Source organism: Chiloscyllium plagiosum, chromosome 39 (assembly GCF_004010195.1).
Source record: "Chiloscyllium plagiosum isolate BGI_BamShark_2017 chromosome 39, ASM401019v2, whole genome shotgun sequence".
NCBI lineage: Eukaryota > Metazoa > Chordata > Chondrichthyes > Orectolobiformes > Hemiscylliidae > Chiloscyllium > Chiloscyllium plagiosum.
Window position 1 is genome coordinate 20,317,647 of NC_057748.1, and position 13,782 is coordinate 20,331,428.

The 13,782-nt window shown below is 40.4% G+C and overlaps 1 protein-coding gene across 4 annotated transcripts in view; it reads left to right on the plus strand.

Moving 5' to 3' along the window:
- ttc26 (tetratricopeptide repeat domain 26) overlaps window positions 1-13,782 on the plus strand; it is a 91,540-nt gene that overhangs the window by 50,644 nt on the left and 27,114 nt on the right. For all 4 annotated transcript variants that reach the window (XM_043679967.1, XM_043679964.1, XM_043679966.1 and 1 more), the window contains 2 exons: window positions 581-636; window positions 12,653-12,706. In XM_043679967.1, coding sequence (XP_043535902.1) covers window positions 581-636; window positions 12,653-12,706 — 110 coding nt within the window. The remainder of the gene's footprint in view (window positions 1-580; window positions 637-12,652; window positions 12,707-13,782) is intronic.

Here is a 13,782-nt window from a genome sequence, read left to right on the forward strand (position 1 = left end):
TTCATTCATGCAGCCAACTTTTGAGATATATGGAGTTGTTTTGGTATCTCTGCCTCTGTAACTAAACTGTCCATTCCTGACATTGTTAATGTAATATATTTAGTCTGTTATCACCTAAAACTGACAGTTGTGTCAATCAACAGTTAGTGAGTGAAGTTATGAAGGAATGTGACAAAAATGAACTGCTACATTTTTAACTGCTGCTGGTAAATAAACAATCCTTCCCCATGTTCTTTTGACAGAGCTGTATTCTGACGTGTTTTCAGTAGCACAGTCCTGATCAAGATCTTACTCTGATTATACTTTACCCTTTCCTGGCTTCATGTTAAAATCAGCTGATGTGTAAGGACAAAGATTCTATGTATCTCCTGGTGTCTTACTTCATCTGGGGTCAACAGTTGGCCAGATATGTGAAATTTAGGGAATCCATAATCTTCTGTTTCAAACTAAGGCCCAAGAGTATAACCTGAATTTTGATGTCTTTGAGTTGACCATCTAATATGACTGATTTTATTCCACCTTTTGCTTTTCCAATTTATCTGTAGTTATCTCATTTGCTAATACTCATAACTTGTTACAGATGATGTACAGGAGGCCTATAATCTTATCAAGGACCTGGAGCCAACAACTCCTCAGGTAAGTAGACTTTGTAAGTTTTTATGCAGTACAGCCTATTTATAACTAATTATCAATGACTGGACAGCTAGAAACAGTGAGGATCTGTCATGCTGTCATGTGCTTGGTTAGTGAATCAAAAGTGTTTTGTTCATACCAATTTTGTTCATATTTTAAATTAGATATGAAATTATAGTGTGTATAAAAGCTAAGAATTCAATGAAATCTGATTTCCAAATGCCTACTTTCTTGAGAGAGGAACTGGAAAAACATTGCCACAGTATTTTAGGGTCTTTTATTAGGCACTAGTCAAAAAAACCCAGATTAACCAAAATATATCCTTTAGGTTTTGTCTTTTCTGTCTTGATCAAATTCCACCCAATGCAAACTGTAAAAAAGACTCTTGGTGCTGGATTTACACAAAATAATGCAACTCCAGCTCTTAACACCTGGCAAACTTTCAATTCCTTAAACTTTCAGCTTCTCCACAGTTCCTAGCTTCTCACCATTTTCTCTGGTCACCATGAGTAATTGAGTAATCAACTGTGGGCACACGAAGAGCAAATTCGTAATTCAGCATTTCCTCTATTTACTTAACACCAGCATTGAAATGACAATGTATTTTAAGGAGATTAACATTTCCATGATGGTAGTAGAGGGAGAAATGTTAAGTGAATACTTTTATGTTTGTTCATTTCCACCATAGTAAAAAATGCCTCATATATTCCCCCAATACAGTTAAATATGCTTCACTGATATAGTAACTTTAAAAAAATCTGCCATAATTCAGAACTGATAATAACTTGCATTTGTATTGTACATTTAACATGGTAGAACATCACAAGGAAGTTCACAACAAAATGACTAGTCAAAACTTGTCACTGAGCCACATAAAAGATTGGTTGAAGACAGGTGGGACAAGTTTAGCTCGGGATTACTTTTGGCATGGACTGGTTGGACTGAAGACTCTGTTCCCATGTTGTATGGCTCTGAGTGTTCCTCAAGGAGCAATTTAAAGGAGGAAAGAAAGATAGCGAACAAAAGAGGTTTGGGGAGTGAATTTCAGAGTTGAAGGCACTGCTGTTAATGGGTGGCATTGAAAATTGGGCAGGAGGCCAGAATTGAAGTAGTGTAGAAATCTCTGGGAATTTATAGTCTAGGTGGAGGTTGGAATTTGAATTTAAGAATACAGATTTAAAACTGAGATCTTGCTGAATTGTGAATCACTATATCTCTGTGATCCCATGTTCACTAAGTGAACAAGACTTTACATGAGTAAGGATACAAGCAGCAGAGATTTGATTGATTTCAAGAATTTCAAGGGTAAATGGTGGAAGTTCACTGACAGCAGCAGAGCACTGACTGGTCTTGAATTAACAAAGGCATCGGCGAGGTTTTCAGTGGCAGATGAGCAGAAATTGTGACAGAAATGCGCTATGTTATGGAAGTGGGCAGTCATGGTGATGGAGAAGAAATGGAATCGGAAGCTCAAATCCTCATTAATTAGAATTCCATAGTTACAGAGTTTGAGGCTAAATCAGACTGTTGTTAGGGAGAGAAATGAAGTCGATTCTTAGTAAAAGATGTTTGTGACAGAGACAGAAGACAGCAGCCTTAGTCATTGCAATGTTTATTTGGAGAAAGTGAGGACTACAGATGTTGGAGATCAGAGTCAAGAGTGTGCTGCTGGAAAAGCACAACAGGTCAGCTTCTGAGGAGCTGGGGAAGAGCCCTTCATCAGGAATGTTTATTTGGAAGCAATTTCTGTTCATCACGTATGGAGTCAGCTATTACGAGGGGGCATAGCTTTAAATTAAGGGGTGGTAGGTATAGGACAGACGTTAGGGGTAGGTTCTTTTCTCAGCGAGTCGTGAGTTCATGGAATGCCCGGCCAGTAGCAGTGGTGGACTCTTCCTCTTTATGGACATTTAAGTGGGCATTGGATAGGCATATGGAGGATAGTGGGCTAGTGTTGGTTAGGTGGGCTTGGATCGGCGCAACATCGAGGGCCAAAGGGTCTGTACTGCGCTGTATTCTTCTATGTTCTATCTAATCCTGCAGTCTGACAAGCCGTATAACACAGTCCAGACTGCAGAAGTAAACCAAACAGTTAAAGCACTTTCAGTAATCTTAAATTAAGCTTAACATGCACTGCATTTTGCCTCATCAATTTTCCATACTAATATGAATTATGAGTAAAATCAAATTACTACAAATGTTGGAAAGCTGAAACAAGGACAGAGTGCAGAAGAAATGCAATAAGTCGGCAGCATCTGTGGAGAGAGAAATAGATTGAATGTTTTGAGTTTAGTATGACTCTTCTTTGGAACGGAAAGGTTTTGGAAAATTGTTCTTTTCTCTACTTTTGACAGAAGCAGAGGCCCAGACCCAAAGATAAAGGTGTCGTTAATGGTGGAGAAAGAGAAAGACAAATGTAAAATTAGTGTAAATTTAAGTGTGAAAGGAAGACATTGGGTCTTTACTCTTGAGAGGAAGGTAAACAAGACACGCCTCTGGGGAGTGGGTGGAGAGCATGCAAGAAAAATAGAGAACAGGCACAAAATATGGTCAGTTTCTGAAGTTATGAATTCAATATTGAGATCTCGAGGCTGTAAAGTGCCTAAGTGGAGCATGAGATGCTTTTCAGTTTTCTTATGTTGTGTTTTGTTGGAACATTGTAGCAGACCCAAGGCAGAAATATTAGATGAGAGGAAGATGGTTTAATGGCAAGCAACTGTGAGGTCAGGGTCATTCCTACAAACACAGCAGCAGTGTTCCACATACCAGTCACCCAGTCAAATTTATGAGAGTCTTTTGAAGAAGCCTGAATCAGAATGGATAGGAAAGAACAAATAGATGTGCTGGATTTGGACTTCCAGTAGGCATTCAACAAGGTACCTCAGAAAGGTTAATTCATAAGATAAGAGCCTGTGGTAGGATATTGGCATGGATAGAGAATTCGCTAATGGAAAGGAAACAGGACCAGAGATAAAGGGGTTCTTTTTCAGGTTGTCAACCTCTAACCAGTGGAGATCCACAGGAATCAGTGCTGGGATCACAACTGTTTACAGTATATTTTTGTAACTTGGAGGAAGGAAACAAATATTCTTTAGCCAAATATACAGAAGACACAAAAATATGTGGAAATGCAAATTGTAAAGGGAATGTGAACTGTTTACAAAGAGATATTTATAGGTTAAGTAAGTGGTCAAAAAGTTGGGAATTGGAGCATAAATTGGAGAAAATGTGCATTTCATTTTGTAAGGGTGAATAAAATAGTATATTTAATTGGAGAATAGCTGCAGAAGGCTACACCATAAAGAAATGTGGGAGTACTGTAAAGATTGTGACAAGGTCAAGCAGTCGTACCTCATTGTTACAACTCAGGGTAAACTCCTCTGCTAATTTAAAACCCGCAACGCAGAAAAGATTTATACCGTGCAGTAATCTGTGAAAATTTGAGAGGTTAAGAACTATTTAAAGTAAAAATTAACAACTTTATTTCTTAAAGTGTAACAGAGAATATTTAACTAACAACTATTTACAACTCCTTCCTCAAACCTATCTTTTACCTTCCTTTCTATAATAGCAGTCCGATAAAACTCCCAATTCAGATTTACAGAACAGAACTTCTAATCTCAAAACCAGGCAGCTTTCGGTTCTTCTCTGTATTCCTGTCTTCTTTTCTTCTTCTTGGGTATTCTGCTTCACTGGTTACTGATCGACAAAGGTACCATTAAGAGAGCTATTCTCTGGGCAGTTTACTGATGCTGGCTTGGCAGTTCTTCTCCCAACTGTTCAATTTCCCCCGGTCTTATACCCCCCAAAGCATTAGATTATGTCATTAGCTTTTAAGATTGTCAATATACTAAATTCAAACTTGATTGGGATTTGGGATTTTTGGGGTATAATTTAAACTGATTGGCCAAATTCAAATTTGTTTTTGTCTCATAGCAACTCTGCCAGTGTTATCTGTTCTGAACCAAATGTTACTTTGTAAATTCTCCAGCACTCAACGTGCTTGCCGAGACCTGCCCTCTTTTGAAGGTACAGCACACTGTTACACCTTCATAACATCATAGAAGTGAATCTTTAAAGGGTTCAGAAAAGATTTATAAGGATGTTGCCAGGATTGCAGGATTGAGCTATAGCGTGAGGCTGAATAGACTGGGGCTATTTTCCCTGGAGTGTCAGGTGCTGAGGGGTGATCATATAGAGGTTTATAAAAGCATAAATAGGGTGAATAGATGAGGTTTTTTCTCTGTGGTGGGGGAGTTCAAAACTTGAGGGCATAGATTTAAGGTGAGAGGGGAAAGATTTAAAAGAGATCTAAGGAGCAATTTTTCACACAGAGGGTGGTGCATGTATGGAATGAGCTACCAGAGGAAGTGGTGGAGGGTGGTACAATTACAACATTTAGAAGGTATCTGGTTGGGTGTATGAATATTGAAGGGTTTAGAGGGATATGGGCCAAATGCTGGCACATGGGACTAGATATCTGGTTGGCATTAATAAATTGGGCCGACAAGTCTGTTTCTGTGCTGTATATCTTTATGACTCCATGACTGTAGTTAAAATACAAACAAAGAGGAATTTAGAATAACTTAACCAAGTAATAGATACAGTATCTATGACGAATCAACTGTTTTATCCCATAAACCCTTTGGCAAATAGGCACATTCAGACACAGTTTTTTACATGGAGTTCTCAAATGCAGGTGAAGAAAAATATCAAGAGGAAGTTCAGAGACAATAGCTTCTAGGAATCATTCACTGAAGCCTCCAATTCTTTTGAGACCCCAAAGGCTTTTGCTGCTTAAAGCTAAAAGAATTAGAAAGCCTGGTCTGTGAGAGCTGGCCACACCCAGGCTGCTTCCATTGTTCCAACTTAAAAAAAAAACCCAAAGCTTAATAAATTCTTTACTCAAGTTGTCTTCAATAGCTAGTTCAGCACCTTTGCCTTTCAGCCTCTCTTCAAAAAGGATAAAAATAACCTTTTAAAGTGACAGCATCGTCATAGCCCTGACTGACAGATAAGAACAGGAGTGTCAGACATCTGTTCTCTCATGAGAGGTACGTCTGAGGGAGCTGGATCAGTGTTAAGAACTCCCCACATGTAAATAAAGGGTGTGACTTAGTGACGGATACCAGCCTCTAGAGAGCCATTTCAGGTACTTAAAAACACAGAAAGCTAGCACACAGGTATGAAAAGCAAATCTGTCTATGCAGAAAATCTGAAACAAAAACTGAAATTGCTATAGAAACTCAGCAAGTCTGGTAGCATCTGTAGAGAAAAAACAGAGTCAACTGAAGGATCAATGGACCTGAAACATTGACTCTGCTTTCTCTCCACAGATGCTGCCACACCTGCTGAGTTTCTCCAGCAGTGTTTGTTTTTGTAACACACATGTGCAACAGGTAATCAGCAAGTCAAATGGAATGTTGGCTCTTGTTTCAAGTGGGTTGACGTATAAGAGTAGGGGAATCCTACTGCAAAAGTAGAAGGTGCTGATGAGTCCATATCTAGAGTACATTGCGCAGTTTTAGCCTTATATGAATAATAATTTCATCGGGGGGTGTTCACTAAAGGCTAGCTGATGTGGACAGACTATCTTATGAGCAAAGGCAAAATAGGTTGGGAGTCTACTCATTGGAGTTTGAAGAATGAGAGGTGATCTTGTTGAAACACATACGTTCTAATGGAGCTTGACAGGGTAATTGCTGAGAGGATGTTTCCCTTGATTGGAGAGTTTATGATCAGAGGACATAGTCTGAGAATAAAAGGGTGTCAATTCAAGACTGAGATAAGGAGGAATTTCTTCTTTGTGGGTTGAGAGTCTCCTTGTCACAGAGAGTTGTAAGGACGGAGTCCTTGTCTATATTTAAGGTTGAGACAGACAAGCGGGCGTTAAAGGAAAGCAGATGTGTGTCGGCCAGGATCTTGTTGAGTGGTGGAGTAACCTCGAGGGGCCAAATGACCTACTGCTGCTCCTACATTTTATGGTCTTGTCGTCTGCATTTGGTCTCACCAATGTAAAGGAGACAGCAGTGAACAGTACTTCACCTTTCTGTTGCCCTGGCCTCTACCAATGTCAAAATTGTAAAGAAAACTCAATTTTCCAACATCTTTCAGTTCTATCAGACTTGAAATGTTAACTGTGTTTCTCCACAGATGTTTTTCTCTCTCCTCCAGACCTGCCGAGTTTCTCAAGCATTTTGTGTGCTTAATTACAAGGATGGGCAGTATAAGCCAAATTTATGCAATCTTGGAATATAGAAATTTTAGGAATGATTTAATTAATAATGTTAAAAGGATGGATACAAAAGGCTGAATCTTAGCTTTTTTTTTGTTGAAGGGCAAACCACACTGGGTTTGTTGGAGGGAATCTTAATGCAAGGCCAGATGGGCTTTCTTGTTGAGTCTGATTCAGCTTGATGCATTAATTGCCATTGTGCTGCTATGGCTTGTGTCATATCTGATTTCAGTCTCATTATACTGGGTCAAAAATTGTAATTACTGGAAAAGCTCAGCAAGTCTGGCAGCATCTGTGGAAAGAAATCAGTCCTGAGGAAGAGTCACTTGACCCGAAATATTAACTTTCATTTCTCTCCACAAATGCTGCCAGATCTGCTGAGCTTTTCCAGCAATTTCTGTTTTTATCTCAGATTTACAGCATCCGCAGTTCTTTCAGCTATTATACTGTGTTGTTCCCAAAACAACTTACCATTCATTGGTAATATGGAATTAACTGGTATCTCTGGTGCATGTGCCATCTCATTGTGTACTGAGACAAGCACTGTCACTCCTGAACCCTGGGCGGTTACTGACAATTATCCTGAACAATGGCAGACCACGGTTAATCAGCATTCCACTTTGGAGCTTCAAAAGTGCTCACTCTTCCTCCAGGACCAGCAATGCAGGTATTAAACCATGACAATCTAATCCAAGATTGCCACTCAGATTGAAACCATGTGGAGGAATGCCCAGCATCATATGAAGGAAGTCAATGCCTTCTTCCCTCCACCAAAATAAGTCATTCAAATCTCTCCGATACCTTATTACACCTTATACCACTCTTATTTGCTGCAACATCTTCCTCACTTGTCCTTACCTAACCCGTGACATCGCTCAGTCTACATGGCCTCTGTGCTGTGTGCTCACTTTCTTGGGACACCTCCCCACCTGCGCTGACCGTAATATCTGTGTCACCCACTTTCATCCTCCACAATACCTGCCCCTTTCTCATTCAAACAATAAAACAGCCCACAGTATAGCAGAAAGAATCATGACAGGTGCTCTGCCTGTTTGGTTCCTCCCCCTTATGAGAGCAGGCCAGGACTGGAATCACATTACTGTGCTGGGAATACCTGAATGAAGGCTATCCCCACTAATGACTGAGATCTGCTGACAATTATGAAAGCCTCCTGGTTTAATATCTGCACTAAACAGCATGGAAAAATAGTAGTAGGCTGATAACTCTGGCTGAAGAAGCAAGGCAAGAATGCTTATTTTATTATGTCTTACCTACCTGAACTTTATCTGTCACTGGACCTGACTTCACATAGACTATGCCTGTTGGCCTTGCAGGGTTGCCATGAGGTTTCTACACAAAATATCATCCCCTGAAGTAAACTAGCTCTCATTTGGCAGAGTCTTCTGTCTGCATTGATGTTTGTTTCTGATGCAGTTTCACCACTATGTCCCTGCCTCCGCAGTTCCTCGAAGATCGGATTTAACTTGGTGTGAAGTCTTCTCCCCGTTAGCAAATGTTCTGTTGTTATTTCCTTAATAATTGATTCCAATAATTTTCCAACAATAGATGTTCGGCTAATTGGCTGATAGCTTTTTACCTCCCACCCTTTTTAATATAGGGGTGTCACGTTTGCAGTTTTACAGTCCTCCAGAATGCTTCTCCAGAATCCAATGATTTTTGAAAATTGCAAGCAATGCACTTAGAACAAAGAACAATGCAGCGCAGGAACAGGTCCTTTAGCCCTCTAAGCCTGTGCGAATACATTTTGCCCTTCCATACTAAAACTGTCTTCACTTGGAGGATCTATAGTCCCCGTATTCCTTTCCTGTTCATGTATTCGTCCAGGTTCTTCTTGAATGCTGCTATTGTGTCTGCTTCCACCACCTCTGACAGTGCATTCCAGACACTCACCACCTTTTGCATATAAAAAAAACCTTGCCTTGCACATGTGTTTTTAAACTCCATACCCCCCCATGCCACGCAACTGTGTCCCCTCTACCCTGGAAAAAACCTCATAGTCTCCACTCTATCCATGTCATTCACAATCTTGTAAACTTCTATCAAGTTGCCCCTCAACCTCCTGTGTTCCAGTAAAAACAAACCCAACCTTTCTTCACAGCTAAAATCCCCCATACCAGGCAACATGCTGGTAAACCTTGTCTGTACCCTCTCCAAAGTATCCACATCCTTCTGGCAGTGTGGTAATCAGAACTGTACATAGTATTCCAAATGTGACCTAACTAGTGTTCTATAAAGTTGTAGTCCAACTTGCCTTTCCTTATATGCAGTGCCCATTCCAATGAAGGCAAGCATGCCATAGGCCTTTTTTTATTACCTTATCTACCTGCACTGCCACCTTCCGAGACCCATGGACCTGCAAACCCAGATCTCTCTGCATATCAGTATCCCTAAGGGTTCTTCCATTCACTGTACAATTTCTACCTGTACTTGACCTTCCGATCATTTCACAATTGTGTGCATTCACCTCCATTTGCCATTTTTCTGCCCATGCCTCCTATTAAATATCCTGCTGTATCCTCTGACAATCCTCCTCACTATCTGCAACTCTACCAATCTTTGTATTGTCCACAAACTTACTAATTAGACCAGCCATGTTTTCCTCCAAATCATTTATATAGACCATGAACAACAAAGATACCAGCACTGATCCCTGTGGAACACCACTAGTCACAGCCCTCTGTTCTGAAAAGTATTCTTCCACTGCTATCCTCTGTTTCCTAAGACTAAGCTAATTCTGTGTCCATCTTCCCAGCTCACCTCTGATGTGACTTGACCTTTGGTACCAGCCTGCCAGGAAGGATCTTGTCAAAGGCTTTACTGAAGCCCATGTAGACAATATCATCCGCTTTTCCCTCATTAATCATCTTCATCACTTGTTCAAAAAACTTGATCAAGTTAGTGAGCCACAACCTCCCCCACACAAACCCTGCTGTCTGTCACTAATAGGTCCATTTGCTTCTAAATGCGTATAGATCTTGCCCCTGAGAATCTTTTCCAACAATTTTCCTACCACCAACATGAGGCTCACAGGCTTGTAATTTCCTAGATAATCCCTGCTACCCTTCTTAAAGAATGGGACAACACTGGTTATTTTCCTGTCCTTTGGAACATCATCCAAGGCCAAAGAGGACACAAAGATGTCTGTCAATGCTCCAGCAATTTGTTCTCATGCCTTCCTTGATATTCCCCAGGGGACTTAGCTACCTTAATCCTTTTTAAGATGCACAACACCTCTTCCTTTTTAATGGCAACTTGGCTTAGAAGTTTGACAACCTTCCCTAAGATCATCCTCCATCAATTCCTTCACTTTGGTTAATACTTACACAAAATATTCTTTTAGGACCATGCCTCCCCTCCTCTTTTCAGCAGAGTTTCCCTGCATATTCTTGTTCTTAGTCCTGTTTGCCTTGGTTTCTAACTCACCCTCAATTTCTGCAACTACTCATCTGGTTTCCATCCCTGTGCCACACTAGTATAAACCCTCCCTAGCCACTCTACCCCAAGTACCCGCTAAGGACATCAGTCCTGGTCCTGCCCAGGTATAACCCATCCAGTTTGTACAGGTTCCACCTCCCCTCGATCTACTATCTCTGTAGCTATTTCGTTCAGGATCCTAAAATGCAAAGCATCATGGTCAGGGGACTAATACTACTTCTTTAGTGATGGCGCTGGTACTTAATTCCTCCTCTCTATTCTTTCATATCTGGGGTCATTGGAAGTGTCTTTCACCATGACAGCGAGCAAATTGCTGAGGGATGCAACCTGATTCAGTCTATGATTTGGGTGTAAATCCCTGAGTGCAGTGTCATTGCAGAGTTGCTGATATAGCATAAGGTGCAGCATTGAAGTGCAGAAGCATCCTGCAAGTGGTTTGGAGATGTGATATGAGGGTTCTTCGAAGTACTGTCCAATATCCATAGGCATGAAGTATGCATGGCCGGTGCCCATGGAACATGCCCTGAGGTGGTGCCCAGTGTCGAAAATGGAGGCTATTTAGAGTACCTGCTAAGCCCCTTTTTTCCATGTTGGTTTTCCTGATGTCTAGTTTGTTGAATTAATTTGGTAAGGATGCGACTGAGATATTAATATGGCGAGTTGGGCAGTCAACAGGGACTTTAGCCAACCTTAATTACCATCAATTGGCAACTCGTTGCTGGCTGACAAGAATTTCACCATGCCATTTGTGACAAGTGTAAAAGACAAAGCAGCATGATCTTAACATTGTGATGCACCTCGTTGGAGTTCTCGTCTGGATCTTGTCACTCAGGGCCCCTAAAACATTCTGTCGTCAAATCTGTCTTTCTTTGGGGAGGGAATTGAGAAGAAGTGGATATAATCTTAATATTAGAGTTGACCACATTGGAGGGAAATTAGGAGCATGTTTTTGCACAAAGTGAGCAGGGTTCTGTACAGTCTCCAAAAAAGCCCACGTTAAATCTGAACTTTGAAAATAATCATTGGTAGATTACTAATCAGATATTAGTTATAATGGGATATGGAACAAAGGCAGATAAATAGCATTGAGATACAGGTCAATAATGATTTCATTGAATGGCAGAACAGGCTGAAAGGCAGAATTATCTTCAGAATGATGAACAGGAAATCTCCCTCTGGTATATCGTCCTGCCAAAATTCATGTGACCTCCTTGGAGACATAAAAGAACTAATTAAAATTCCAGACCAACTTGGGACTAGTCTGTCATTCTCCCCTCTCTTTATTGATTGAAACGAAATCAGGAGTTCACTCTCTGGCCCTGGTAATTCTATACAGTACCTAATATTTGTTTAAATGTTTTCCTTCCCAACCATTGCTTGTTCCAGCACTGGCTTGAAGGATTCATCACGTGAGCTGGAGGCCTGTTCCACAGGTTCACCATTTCTTGGAAATTGAGCTTACACTAAAAATGTGACCTGGATCTCCCAGACCTTTTGATTTGTGACAAACTGTTACCTCAAATGTGCTACTCATCTTAAAAGCCTTGATTAAATCATTCCCAAGTCAATGCTTTAGTAACGTGTAGTGTTCTGCTTTTCAGCCAGTGTGAATAATACATGCTTGGAAATAAAATTGTTGTGCTTCTGTGCTTTTGAATGTTCTATTCTTATCAGCAATTTCACAAAAAGGTTAAAATGGTCATTTGAATGGCTTCTGATGTGGGATTTAAGATCATGTCCCAATGAGAGACTGCATTACTTGTATTTTCGTTTATAATCTTGTGTCTGACATATTTTGCCAACAAGAGGTGTCTTGACCAGAATTGCTCTGCTGTAGTACTATGTCAAACCTGCCAGAGGTAGCAAGAGAGCAAAGGAAGTGTGCCAGCAGAGATCACATCTACACTAGCAATAATTTGTATTTGTACTGACTCTTTCATGTAATAAACATCCCCAGGAAATCCACAGGAGGGTTATGAAGTAAAATTTTGACACCAAATAGTTTAATCTGTAATCAGTATATTTTCTGTCTTTAGTTTTATTATTACCTTCTCCATAATATTTCAGAAAGGTACAGAATCAAATATTGCTTTGTTTTAATGCCTCTGTTGTTGCAGATTTCAGTAATAAATGATCTGCAAGTGTGTTTAAACTATAAAATGCTGTGTATTTGCTTCTATTTTGTGTTTTGATTTATAGATTTATATTATGTATGCAAAAGAAAGTCTGCTTCTGTCCCTTGGGCCAGACTTGGACATTATTACAAGCAGAATTTACAAATTAATGGACCATGTAATATACAGCTTTGACTTTCTTTTCTCCTATTAGGAGTACATCCTGAAAGGTGTGGTGAATGCGGCTCTTGGTCAGGAACAGGGTTCGGTGAGTTGAGGCCTTTATAAATTAGATCAGTGCAGCAAGCATGGGATTGTGTTCATGATTTGTGATGCTTCATATTCTCATCCTAAGATGAGACTGAAATTGTGCATTTGTCTGTGGAGAAATCTCCACGTGACCCTGTACTGATCATCAACAGTGGTATACAAGCCAGCCTCTTTGCAATCTTAACATATTTCCCACTTAAATATGGCCTCTAACATGGTGAATATGCATGTGCTGCTGATGTGTTGCCTTCTGTTCCTGTGTTGTCTTGTCCATCTGTCACTATGCCTTCTAATGCTACTGTCACATAAGAAATTAATCCCACAAGTTTGAGTTTTCACAGTCCATTATTAATATTCTGCAATTCAGTTAGGGAGCAAGAACTGTGGGAATTAGTGTGGTGTTGATAATGATTTTGTACATTGCTGCACAGTTGGCCTTTACCACACATTGGCACATAACACCTCCTCAACATAAACAATAACATGCTTGTTTTTAAGTCACAAGGTCCTGGTTTCAGGCTGCACCCTTAGACTTGAGTCCAGAATCCAAACTAACCTGAGTGCAGATTGAGGGGGTGTTGCATTTGTCTGTTGGATAAGGCATTAAGCGGAAGCTCTGTTCAAATAGTTATAAAATATTTTGTGGCAAAACAGTCTCCGCATGCTCTGGTAAACATTATTCTGTTAACCAAAACCAAAAAACAGATTAGCTGGCTGTTCATCTAAATTTGCTATTTGTGAGATTTTCCTGTTCACTGTCACATTGGCTACCATTACAAGATAGAATGCATCTGATGGTGCAAAACATTGTCTGTGAAAAGTTTGCAACATCCTGAGGGTGTTCCATGTTTAATTTTTCTTTCCGCTTGGGAAATCCTCTGACTGTCAAATTGTGCCACTGTACCTAAGATCTGGAGCAGTTAGAACATCAACCCCTCCACACCCCTCCAACCCTCAACCACTTCCATCTCTCCCCCCTCCATCCCTCTGTCTCACTCCCCCCTCTCCCTCCCATCCTCCCTCTCTCTTTCTCTCCCTCCCTCTTGCTCCCTCCTTCTCTCTCCCTCCCACTCT